This window comes from Vicugna pacos, chromosome 19 (genome assembly GCF_048564905.1).
Source record: "Vicugna pacos chromosome 19, VicPac4, whole genome shotgun sequence".
NCBI lineage: Eukaryota > Metazoa > Chordata > Mammalia > Artiodactyla > Camelidae > Vicugna > Vicugna pacos.
The window spans coordinates 8,756,169-8,770,027 of record NC_133005.1 but is presented as its reverse complement, the minus strand read 5'-3'; the positions used below and the strand labels follow the sequence as shown (position 1 = coordinate 8,770,027).

At 41.4% G+C, this 13,859-nt stretch overlaps 1 protein-coding gene across 1 annotated transcript in view; it reads left to right on the top strand.

Moving 5' to 3' along the window:
- The first annotated feature begins 5,041 nt into the window (after positions 1–5,041).
- Positions 5,042–13,859, top strand: part of LOC102527056 (serine palmitoyltransferase 3) — a 107,627-nt gene continuing 98,809 nt past the window's right edge. Inside the window, 2 exon segments of the mRNA XM_015240833.2 lie at positions 5,042–5,148; positions 8,185–8,245. Coding sequence (XP_015096319.1) covers positions 5,042–5,148; positions 8,185–8,245 — 168 coding nt within the window.

Here is a 13,859-nt window from a genome sequence, read left to right as displayed (position 1 = left end):
GTCTTGTTCATTATTGTGTAAAGGAAAGCTTAGCAAATACCTTAATATATAGCAGTTATTCAGCCATTTATTGAGTTTGCTGGTTGATCTGAAATACATTTAGTTATTTAGAGACAGGGAATCATATTCAATAGTTAGTCTGTGTTTTAGTGTTGATCAATGTACTAGCCTATTCAGGGTAAACTGGGTAGCTCATAAACTGGGTAGCTCATAAACAACAGAAGTTTATTTCTCACAGTTCAGGGAGCTGAGAAGTCCAAGACCAAGGCATCAGAAGATTTGGTATCTGGTGTAGGATTGCTAAGAGATAGACCCCTTTTGAATGTAACCTCACCTGGCTGAAGGACTAAGGGCAATAATTCTATCATCAGGGATCTACCCTCCTGACCTAATCATCTCCCAACAGCCTCACCACCTAAACCATCATATTTGAGAGTTAGGATTTCAACATGTGAATTTGTGTGTGTTGGGGGGGTGGCATACGAACACTGAAACCAATAGCAATCAATATCTTTACACTCAAAGCTCCCACTCAGGCAGACCTCGACACTTATTTTGACTGGACATGACATGAAACCATAGCCATCACTGTTTGTCCATACCCACAGTACCTGATGTCAAGTGTGTGGTGTGTTAGGATGATTTTGGGCACAGGGAAATTCACATCTTCCAATATGGCAAGGAGAACAGTTTCAGAAGTGAGAACATGTAGTGGATACTCCCTGAAGGTCAGTGTATGATGATCTACACTTGGCAACTCAGATTAGGAAGAAAATAAAAGAAGCAGATTTTAGCTGTTTTCACATGTTTCCTTTATATGGGGTTTTTGTCCCCTTGTTAAAAAAGAAAAGGAAAAATAAAAGAAGATGAGAAGTAAAAGAGGAGGAAGAAGGGTAGGAGGAAAGAAAAAAGAGGAAATTCAAAAGACAATTTCAAAGACAAATTCAAAGAAAAAGAGAAGAAAAGAAGAGATGGAAGCATCTAATATTCAGAAGTTTTATCTCAAAATCCTGATTCAAAACATAACCTTCTGTGGGGTGACAGAGCTCAGTCAAAATAACACCATGCCTTCAACTTGTCTTTCTCAGCTGAAACAGTCAAGCCAACAGATATCAGCACCCCCTCTCCTGTTTTCTTCTCTCTTTTCTGTGAGTCTAGAAAGAAATAAGCCAGATCCCAGAGTAGCAGCCACAGAAGAGACTAGTGAAACGCTCCTTCTGCTCTGATGACAAAGGTGGAGATAAATGCAAGAAAAATTCTGATCTTGAGACACAAAATGGAGGATGCACTTGATTTTAATCCCCTCATTTGCCCCAAGACCATATTTTATTCCCTCAGGTCTCTGGGGGATGGGAAAAGTGGACACTGTCACAGGCACATCCTGGCTGGGAGAAGCCTTATGACCTTCTCCTCCAATAGCTACATATTCCAGGAGGGGAAACAAAGCTTGCCCAAGGGAGCCGAGCACTGAAAATGAGACTCTGACAACAAGGGCTACTTCTGTCTTTTTGTTGTGCTTGTTTGTTTGTTTGTGTCATTGACCCACTAAATGGGTTTCTTTTCTAGGTGCCTGATATTCAAGGAGCCTCAATTCAGGAGAACCAGGAGAGTGGTCATGGGAGGACTCGACAGGCTATAAATGATTGACACTGCCCAACAAACCGTGTCATCACAGGCCTTTAGATGGTGAGAGGGGAAAACAGACCTCTGGGGATGGATTCATGGAGATAGTCAGAGATAATGAGTAAACCAAAGGTTCCTAGAGCTAGGCTGCTGGAGTCACCATGTGCCTCACAACACCTGTGTCCATAACAAACTCGAGCCACTATCTGCTACCCCATCCATCATGAGCCCAGAAAAAAAAATTATCTTATTTTATAGCTGGAGGAACCGAGGCAAAAAGGGAGAAAATAGCTTTCCCAAGGTCACGTGTTAAAGGTAATGCAGCCATAATGAGAAACCTGATGTCCTGTCTCCCAGCCTTCTGTCCTGTAATTCTTCAGGAGTTAGTTCCTCTCATATATGTCACTGGTTTTAACATCAGGTGGGCCCTGAATTTTGGGGGGGTCATTTTCATATTATGGTAAAATATACATTATATAAAATTTACCACTTTAACCATTTTGAAGCATACAGTTAGTTCAGTGGCATGAAGTACATTCACATTGTCATACTCACCACTATCCATCACCCAAAATTTGTCCATCTTCTCCAACTGAAACTCTGCACCCATTAAACAGTAACTTCCCATTCTCTCCTCCCTATCGTCCCTGGCAACCACTTCTGAATGTTATTTTACTCTAAAGAGAAATGTTGACTTTGATCTTAGTTTACCATCAAAGATGTAATTAGATGCAGGAGGGAGGTGCGGGAGGGATGGAAGTAAATTCTGCACTGACTGTATGGAGAAGACTCCACCTGAGCATGCAGAGATGTGTGTGTGTGTGTGTGTGTGTGTGTTTAAAAGATTTTCCATCTCCCCACAGGCCTACTTGCAATTTGCTTCTGGGGTTTGCAGCCTCCTGGTTGCCTCAGTCAATTCAGGGACCCAGCATGGGCACCTCCTTTGTAGTTCCAGGAGCAGTTTTGTTGCCATGCAGGCCACATTCTGAGTTGAGGACTGTAAAGGTACCTGTTAGTTTTTAGTCTCGAAGATTAGCCCAAAAGATAGGCTGTTGCTCCCCTTCCGGAAAAGCCTGATTGGTAGGATTCTTCCAAGAACTCAACAGACATGCTTTTTCTCATCCCCTCACCAAATTCAAAACTAGACCTTATCACCTACAGCCAACATAGTACTCAACGGTGAAAAACTCAAAAGCTTCCCACTAAACTCTGGGACAAGACAAGGATGCCCACTATCACCACTCCTATTCAACATAGTATTGGAAGTCCTAGCCACAGCAATCAGGCAAGAGAGAGAAATAAAAGGGATCCAAATAGGAAAAGAAGAGGTAAAAGTGTCACTATATGCCGACGACATGTTACTATATATAGAAACCTTTAAAGTTCCACACAAAAACTAATAGAACTAATCAAGAATTCAGCAAGTTAGCACATTACATGATTAATGTTCATAAAATCAGTTGCATTTCTTTGCACTAACAATGAATCAGCAGAAAAAGAAAGTAAAGAAACAATCCCCTTTAAAATACCACCCAAAGGAATAAAATACTTAGAAATAAATCTAACCAAGGAGGCAAAAAATTATACACAGAAAACTATAAACCATTGATGAAGGAAATTAAAGAAGATTTTTAAAAATGGAAAGATATCCCATGCTCTTGGATTGGAAGAATCAATATTGTTAAAATAGTCACACTGCCCAAGGCAATCTACACATTTAATGCAATTCCTATCAAATTACCCAGGACATAGTTCACAGAAATAGAACAAATCATAATAAAATTTATATGGAACAACAAAAGACCTAGAATTGCCAAAGCATTACTGAAGAGAAAGAAAGAGGCTGGAGGAATAACTCTCCCAGACTTCAGACAATACTATAGAGCTACAGTCATCAAGACAGCATGGTATTGGTACCAAAACAGACATATAGACCCATGGAACAGAATAGAGAGCCCAGAAATGGACCCACAAACTTTTGGTCAACTCATCTTCGACAAAGGAGGCAAGAATATACAATGGAATAAATACAGTCTCTTCAGCAAATGGTGTTGGGAAAACTGGACAGCAGCATGTAAAGCAATGAAGCTAGAACACTCCCTTACACCATATACAAAAATAAACTCAAAATGGATCAAAGACTTAAACATAAGACAAGATACAATAAACCTCCTAGAAGAAAATATAGGCAAAACGTTATCTCAGAAATGTTCTCCTAGAACAGTCTACCCAAGCAAAAGAAATAAAATCAAGAACAGACAAATGGGACCTAACGAAACTTAGAAGCTTCTACACTGCAAAGGAAATCATAAGTAAAACAAAAAGACAACCTACGGAATGGGAGAAAATCTTTGCAAATGAAACCGACAGAGGCTTGATTTCCAGAATATATAAGCAGCTCATGCGACTTAATAAGAAAAAAACAAACAACCCAGTCCAAAAATGGGCAGAAGACCTAAACAAACAATTCTCCAAGGAAGACATACAAATGATCAATAGGCACATAGAAAAATGTTCAGTATCACTAATTATCAGAGAAATGCAAATCAAAACTACAATGAGGTCTCATCTCACACCAGTCAGAATGACCATCATTCAAATGTCCACAAATGACAAATGCTAGAGAGGCTGTGGAGAAAAGGGAACCCTCCTACACTGCTGGTGGGAATGCAGTTTGGTGAAGCCACTATGGAAAACAGTGTGGAGATTCCTCAAAAGACTAGGAATAGACTTAACTTATGACCCAGGATTCCCACTCCTGGGCATATATCCAGAAGGAACCCTACTTCAAAAAGACACCTACACCCCAATGTTCATAGCAACACTATTTACAATAGCCAAGACATGGAGACAGCCTAAATGTCCATCGACAGATGACTGGATAAAGAAGAAGTTGTATGTTTATACAACGGAATAGTATTCAGCTATAAAAACCAACAACATAATGCCACTTGCAGCAACATGGATGTTCCTGGAGAATGTCATTCTAAGTGAAATAAGCCAGAATGAGAAAGAAAAATACCATATGAGATCACTCATATATGGAATCTAAAAAAAAAAAGAAACATAAATACAAAACAGAAATAGACTCATAGACATAGAATACAAACTTGTGGTTGCCAAGGGGGTGGGGGGTGGGAAGGGATAGACTGGGATTTCAAAATGTAGAATTGATGAACAAGATTATACTGTATAGCACAGGGAAATACATACAAGATCTTATGGTAGCTCACAGAGGAAAATTTGTGACAATGAATTATATATATGTTCATGTATAACTGAAAAATTGTGCTCTACAATGAAATTTGACACAACATTGTTAAATGATTATAAATCAATAAAAAAATGTTAAAAAAAAATACTAGAGCTTATCAAGAGCCTCTGGAGGAAAACCTACCAGATCCATCATTTCACACAAATGGCTGATCCTGGAGGTGGTGCTGTTTGCAGTGGGACTCTTCACAGTCAGAGTGATGGCATCACAGTGAAAACAGCACAGGGAACAGGACAGAGAGAGAAGCCCAGGTAAGAGCCCGGCCCCCCTTGCTCTCAATGACCTGAACTTTTCAGTCTTACTTAGCAAAGCTGTTTGAAGCTCTCCTAACTGAAAAGCCATTTGGGGAAGTGTTTTTTGTGTTTTGATTCACCACTTAAGCTAATTTCAAACTCTTGGCTACCAGAAAGTTTGGGCGTGGCTTAAAGAGGGAATGTCTTCTCTCAGAGAGAAAGGACACACAGAGACTCGAGAGCCTTAAACACTCAGCTGCACACATCCTGGCTAGACTTCTATTTTCTCTCAAGTGTTTTGGGGAGCATGGTTGTGAAGGCTAAAACCCTTCAGCTAAACTTTGGTCCATCAAGAAATCACACCAGACTGAATTCATCCTGCTTCATAAGAGAAAGAGAAAGTGAAAGTAAACACAGCTGAGATCCTGGGGGATGGGGAGTGGATGGCATCTCCCCTGGGACAAGAGGAATGCCTCTCTGTTTGAAAAGAGACTTCTTTTTGGTGTTAAGTGGGGCATTGTTATAGCTTCCAGCTTGATTTAGGGCCACAGTCTTTCTTTGAAACTTGACATCACAAGCATTCTTTTCTAAGACACTCCAGAAAGGGTGGCTTACTGTTACAGGCTGCACACAGGAACCTGTCTTTGAGTTGTTTCCCCTCTTGATACTGTAAAAAAAAATTTGGCTCCTGCTGGGACAGAATGTTTGATGGGAACATTCTGAGGAGGAGGAGGAACCCGAGAAATGTTTCCAGCTCGTTCAAAGAGGCAGCTGGTCTGCTGGCCACTGGTAAACAGGCAGTCTCCACTTCCCACATGATGCCCAGGCCCTGGGCTCCACGCAGCTGGGGTCAGCTCGCCTGCTCCAAGAGCAGATCGGCACAGCCACACAGGTAGCTTCACTGGTGGAACTGAGAAGCTGGGCAGGGGACCCATGCCATGCTCCATCACTCATCCATGCCCAGAGAACCAGGGGAAGTCAGAGTATCCTGTGAAGAAAAAGTCCTGAACTCTCATCATTCACATGAGGACAACCATGCTAATACCCACCACCTCTCTATCACTGCTTTGAATCAGACCACTGCCACTGCAGACACCCTTTGCCCTTGAAATGCCCGTAACACTGGCCACTGGCCGACTCCTCCTCTGGAGCTCCTCTGACCTTGAGGGCTCTCATTTGGGTAGTGATGTTCTCAAAGCCATTCTCCTCTCTCCTTTATCTTCGTTTTGCCACCACCTTCCAGTGTCTGAGTCAGACACTTAGCTAGATGGTTGCAGCCACTCCTAAGTAAGGACAAAAGCCAGGATACTAAAGGCTCATTACTAAGTGCTCCCACAAGATTGTAAGGAACTTTGGACACTGAAGCTTCCCAAGGATCAGCAGGAAGTATCAGGGCAACTGCTGCCTTTTCTGACAGTTCCTTCTGGAAGGACATCCAGAGCCTGTTGGCTCAGATATATTTAGGTATTCCTGAGTTGAAACTGGCCTCCACTGAGAGCCTCAATTATGGCTTAGAAAATATTTTCTGGAAAGATGAAACCCTGCTGTTTTTAGTTTAGTCAGACAGACAGAGGCCCGTTTTCTCTCCTGTGATGTGGATGTAGTTGTCTTTACTATCATGGTCCTTAGTCACTGGTTTTAGTTCATTTTGCTTTGGGGACCTTAAACAAACTAGATCTTGACCTAAAACCTTGCAGTTTAAACCTAGTCCTCTTAGAGCACTCACTCTTGGAACCCAGCCACCAGGTTTGAAGGAAGCCCAAGGTGCCCAGGAGAAGCCCAAGTAGAGAAACAAAGTGTCCTTGCTGTGCTCCTAGCTGAGATGCAGCGCCAGCTTGTGTGCTGTGCGAGTCAGCTGTCTAAGAAATGGGTCCTTCAGCCTGGAGCTCTGTTTGCTCTAACTGAGACTTCCCCACTGAGCCCCGCCCACATTACAGATTCTTAAGCAAATTATTCCTCTAAATATGGTGGTGGTCTGTTAAGCAGCAATAAGTAAGCGAACACATAGCTATTCTATTTCATTAAAAATGTCTAGAAAATCAGTTTGCAAACTCCTTATAACCATTTTCAGTGCTGAGGTTTACGTTTTGAGGAGACAGTTTGTTTTCCGAAGATGCCTTTCCCTGTACTTTATGCTTCTGTTCTATTTTGTGTTTTGCATAAAGCCTGTTTGCTTAAGATGAGTGTCTGGTCTAGTCAAATACAATGAACTCAAGTATCAGCACTGCAAAAGTTCGATCATTTGAGTGCTGTCAAGTCTGTGTGATTATGCAGTCTGAGGAGGATGGCAACTTATGTTATCCATGGAGAAATAGCAAAGAAGCTGTGTGTGTTTTCAGATAATTTGTACATTAAATGAATACTTGTGTTTAAGTATATCACTTATTAGAAATTAATTTTAGCTGCTTGTAAATTTGTAAATATCAATTTTAAATTAATTTTAGCTCTTTGTTTCTCTTCAGAAACACTATTAGAGGTAGATTGACATTGACTTAATTATTCTCAAGGAATCCACTAAATTTATTTTGAAATAGACTTAATTGAATATTTTACTAAAATTTTTCACCTCTGTCTCATTTGGCCTGAACTAATGTAGTTTTCCTGGAATTCTAAAATTTACCAACTTGTAAATTTGTGTGAGAAGACATGGTTGCCACCATATTAGAAACAGTCATTGGCTTGCTAATTCACACTTTAGATTAAACATTTGGGGAAGAAAACAACCAAACAAACACTATGAGCATAGCTCCAGGAAGTATTCAGAATTGTTCTCCACAGTCTCCTTCATCTGTCCCATTCAAGAGTTTTGCCACATTGAAGATCATTTGATTGCAGCAGAGGCTGAGATTACAAATGCCTTAGAAGGCTGGCAGGGCCAGGTGTGGACAGCAGGAAGTGGTAAGAATGGGTTTACCTGAACAAAGCTCATTGTCACCTGAGGGAACTCAGGCTCCGTGTTGACAGATCTTTTAATTTTCACAAGAAGCTGAAAATCTAGATGGGATGGGATTTTTAGGTGTTTACATCTAATCTTTCAAAATTCCAATTGTGTAGATTTCAAGGAGACATTGCTTCCAGCCAGAAATCTGTCATCTCTGAACTACAGGCAAACAGGGTGAGAAAAACAAGAGATGATAAGTAAGGTTCTATTTTCTTATACACATTTAGAAAGAATGATTCAGGGAATTTGGACCTTCTTAATTCAGACTTTATATTTTTTAAAAGCAATAGATATGTCTTACATCTTCATTTCCCTGAACGGTTGTATGAATACATGATCCTGGAGTGTGCAAGTTTAAGGAACAGTTATGACCGACCACTTGTACTAGGTTTCCCTGACTAGCCCTGATTTCAAATATTAGGTGCAAAATTGTCAAAGAACTGCACTGTTTTACTGCTCAAACTTCATTCGTTTAACCTCATAGGAAGTGACACACAAACCTTTTGTTAGACGATGGATTTGTGTAGCTTGGTCACCATTATTGTTCTCCAGATGTGGTACAACTGGGCCTTCAAAAGTTGCCCGGGAGGATGGCCACATGCAAGTCATGATTGCCCTGTTACCTCCAAGCCATCCCTGGCTGTTCTTCCTCTGCCATGTGAAGCTTAGCTTTTGGAAGTCAAAGGTCCTTTGAGAAGCTGATAGGCGCTGCCATAGAAAAATGAGTCTGTCTGTGTTACAAAATTTTCCATGTAGAGGGTCCATGTCTTTCCAGACTTTCTGGGCTCCCCAGGTTAAAAATCTCAGCTCTCACAACCCAGTTAGAAAAACCAGCAAATCACCGTTTCCAGAGAAGATAAATTCATAAGCTGATGTACCAAGGAGAGAAACCCACACATTAGCCAAAGTGACTCAGACAATAAGCCCACATGTGTTACTCATTTATTTAAAGATTTGTATTAGAATTCTGTATTCCAGTTTATAATACATTCATGTTTCTTTTACTATAAAGCTACTTTTATATCCTCCCTTAAAACCTTTAGTTAAACTTGAACTCCATAGAAAAATATTTCTTTCGGGATGGCTTTTCACACCCCAGAACCCCTCAGGATTTCCCAAAGAACTGCTTAAGGGAAAATGATAGCCAAAAGACCACAAGTTTTGACATTGGCTAGAACTGGGTTTGAGTTTTAGCTTTGCCCTTTACTAGCTGTGCTGCATCAGGAAGGTAGCTTCATATCTCTGATCCATATACCTCACAAGGCAAGGTGAAGATTAAATGAGATTGCATATGTAAGGCTCCCAATAGCTATCACATGTAGAGTAGATACCCAATAAATGGCAGCTATTATCAATTAAAGTTAGCCTGCAACTCTCTCTTCCTCCTCTACTGCTATTATAGATGAGTGTTCAGGACAACGCCTGGCATATAATAGGCACTCAGTAAGTGACGGTCTTAAAGCCCACCTCAGTCCTCATTTCTCTTGGCCTGTCAGTAGCACTTGACACAAGTCATCACTCCTCCTCCTTAAAGCACCTTCTCTTGGCTTCCAGGTTATGACCCTGCTATATCACTAGCCGTTCCTCTGCAGTTTCTATTCCTGGTTTTCCTCATCTCCTTGACCTTTAACAATGGAGTGACCTATTGTCAGTCCTTGTACCCTTTCTCTTTTCTAACTGTATATCTCTCATGATGATCTGACCTTGTCTCACTCATCACTATATGTTATATATATAATATACACATGTATATATATACATATGTCATTTCTAACTGCCTACTTGATCTTTCCACTTGGATGATCAAAAGGCATCAGCAGTTGAACACTGGACCTCCAGATACCCCCTCCCTCTGTCCCAAACCTGCTTCCCTTATAGTTTTTCCCATCTCAATAAATAACAATGCTATGCTTCCAGGGGCTCACACCAAAAACCTGGGCATGGCTCATGATGTCTCTCTTTCATTCTACATTCAGTGAGTCACCAATCCATGATCCTACCTTTAGGCACCTCCCAAATCTGACCATTCCTCACCTTCCCCACAGCAGCAACTCTGGTCTCAGCCACCACTACCTCTCACCTTGATTGTTACGGGAGCCTCACTCCTCCTCCTGGTGCCCCAGTTACTCATTGCTGCATAACAACCCATCCCAGCTCAGAGCGGCATTAAACAACTACCACTTTGTTATGCTCATGGGTTCTGCTGTGCAGGAATTCAGAACAAACAGTGGGACAGTGGGACAGCTCTTCCCTGTTCCATGATATCTGGGGTCTCAGTTGTCTTGGCTTTGAATGGCTGAACCAGGAGGATTTGCCTGCAAGATGGCTTCCTCACCCTTATGTCTGGCACCCAGGCTGGGATGGGTGAGAAACAGGACAAGCCCGGACTGTGGACTGTGTGCCCCGCGTGGCCTCTTCAGCAGGGAGGGCTCCTCGAGGGTTTTCTAGTAAATAAAGTGGAGGTCTCCAGGCCCTTTATAACTTAGCCTCAGAGGTCAGCTTCACGTCCACCCTGCTCTATAGGTTGAAGCAGCTCCAAACAAGCCAACCACCTCTGGGGGATGGAATCATCCCACCTCTCAGTGGGACTATGATTAAAGAATCCATGAACATGTTAATCTGGCCATACCCCACCTCCACCTCCACCTCCGCCCGCCCCTCCGCTACCACCAGCAAGACTCTCTCAACACAGCAGCCTGTGTAACCCTGCTGAAATGACATCGAGATCTCACTCTTCTGCCCGAATCTTTCCCATGGCTTCCATTTCAGTCAGAATAAAACCTCAAATCCTTTCAATGGCCTCAAGGCCCTGTGGCTTGGTCCTCTGACTCACCTCCTGCTCTTTCCCGGTGCTCCCTGTATTCCAGCCACACTAGCGCCCTCAACCCTGCATCCTCCCACCTGGGGACGCTGCACTTGTTTCACGTTTGCAATTCCCAGACTTCCCAGTGCCTGTGCCTCCCTCCTTTCAAGTCCTTTCTCAGATGCTACCTTCTTTGTGAGATTAAACTCACAATCCAATGAAAATTGCAAACCTCCTTGCTTCCAGCTCTCTTTCCTGCTTGTTTCCTTTAGTATTTAATACTATTTACACACACACACGCACATACACATGTGCACACACACGTGCATACATTAACTTATTTCCATCTGTTGTCTGCCTTTGGCTCTAGATTGTGAGCAGAGGTTTCTATCTTACTGACCACTGAATCCCCAGAGCCTAGACCAGAGTCTGCACATAGCTGCTCAGTAGTAGTTGTAGAATGAATAAAGTCCATCTGTTCTTACTAATCTGTTGTTTGTAAGAACTCTGATTTCAGCTTGTTTTGTTTGTTGTTTAAATTGCCATTTGCTGTCCGCAGGCCTGGTTCTTTAAAAGACTGAAAAGGCTGTGCTCATATGATACATGGGCTTCTTGTAGACTTCTAACATCTGACGAATTGATATATTAATTAATTAGTAATTTAATTAATTAGTAATTGAAGGTTTCCTATCCTTTGTTGGAGAACATGACCACTACTCACTGCCTTCTTTTTAAAAATCACTAAATCACTAGACTATTTTGTGTGACCAGGTAGCTACATGGTTTTATATCGATATCCAGATATTTTGTATATGCCAAGCCTATAGTCAAGGAACATGCTTTAAGCAAGTGGAACTTTTGGAAGAAAATGAAAATTTGAATTAAATATTATTGATTTATCCCAATGGTTCTACTGTCTCTTAGCAAGAGATGAAGTGTGCCTGGATTAGAGGGGAAATAAATGACTAATACCCCGGGCTATGTAAACCTGTCATCTAGTCATAATAAAATTCTGCATTCTCAGGGTTGAGTGTCCAATAAAATTCATTATAATCTGCTTTCCCACCCATGACCCTGAATATGAGATTAATTTTTAAATTTTGTTTAATAAACTTTTGTATCATACTCTATGCTAAAACTTTTATAAATACAAACTTACGTGATCCTTACGAATGCATGTGTTTGATACTGTTCCTGTCCTCATTTTTTTATGAGACAACTGTTCATACAAAGGTTAAGTCAGTTTGCCTGAGATTAAACTTCTAGTTAGTAGTACAGATGGCCTAGGGTCTGTATTTTTATCACTAGAAAAAATGCCTTTTCTTCAAACATTTTATTGTGACTATTTGCCAACTTACAGAAAAATTAAGAGTTCTTCAGTGATTACTTATATTCCTACCACCTAGATTCTACAATTAACATTTCTCTATGTTTATTTCATCACATGTCTGTCTGTTCCTTCCTCTAGCCAGCCATCAAGCCATATGTTTAGTACACTTTGAAGAAAGAGGAAAAAGTAATACACTTCACCCTCAAACTTTTCCACATGAATGTCATTAACCAGGCTTCAATATTTGCCCATAGTTCTGTTTTTTTTTTCTTCTTTTGAGGCAAAATTTGCATATAATGAAAGACACAACTCTGACATATATACCATTCAATGATTTTTGACCTTTTGGTTTCTCTTGTGGGGTTTCACATATAGTTTTAATGGTTGAAAGATGTTACAAAACCATTCACCCAACATTGAACAGTTTAATCTCTAGATAAAAGAACTGAATAATATATGAATTGGCATCTAATGAGGTAAAGGAATAGTTTAGTAGAAGACTGCCTCACTTGTGAAACTCTCCTGTTGTACACCTATAAGTCCAAAGGGATCAAGAGCCATTTTCCACTTTGGTCTTTAGTCTAATCCAGCTAGCAGGCAGGGAACTTACTTTTGAAATTCTCATGTTCTGCTTCAGAGCTGGGGGAAGGTCAGCGTCCTGCTTCTCTAGGGGGACATACCAGCTCTGGGTAGGGAAGTACCCTTTGGCCTTCCCGGCCTTCCTATTCCAGCATGGAATCTCCACCCTACTGGTGAGCTGGGGCAAGGGCAACTGAAGCCCCAGTATTCTCAGCATGCCATGCCTGGAGTAGCGCCTCTGCCCTAAAAGTGGGTGTTGAGTAAAGGGAGTGAGCCCCCAGTCTTTCAGTCATGCTTGCATGGAGGTTATGGCTTACTCCTCTCAAGGAAACAGCATAGTCCTGGAATGGAGCTGGGGGAGTTGAGCCCCATCTTTGTGACCATACCTGGACAGAGTGGAACTTCTGCCATGCTGAGTGAGTGGAGGTGGGGGAGGGAGAGTCATGGCTCCAGATCCACAGGGGCTGCAAGTTGTTTTCAATACTTAACAGATTTTCTTCAATAAATGTTTCTTCATGTGCTGTGTGCCCTTAAGACAATGCTCTGATATTTTAAATGGTTATATTTTTATCATTTGTGCCAGTTATGTTTGTACAACATAATCTCTAGAAAGGTCTCATATTCTGTATTACTCATGGTGGTTCCATTTCCCTGTTAAAAATCTAACAACTTCAGTGTAGATACTCATTTGCAGAATGCCAGTATCCTTGGAAGTTTGTGTTCTTCCCAGGAGACCTTAGAGTAGTATCTTCCCGACTCTCAAAATGTGGAACATTCTGTATTCATTCCACTTCAGAAAGGAAGGTGGCCCTCTCCTTACCTCCAGTGCTCTAGGTTTCAACCTTCAGCACTTCATTATCACAGGGGCTGCCTTATTCCCAAACATCCTACTCTTGTAGTGACAAAAGCCTGAAAGCCTCTACATTCTCACCTTAGCTTTTCTTTCCATAGATCAACCCAACAGCATAGGCGGATGTGCCATGTCACACAGGTGACCTCAGTCTGAAAACAAGAATTGGCTGGTGAATGGGTGATTAATCTGCAGAATGAACTTGTTTGCAGATTTGCTCATCCCT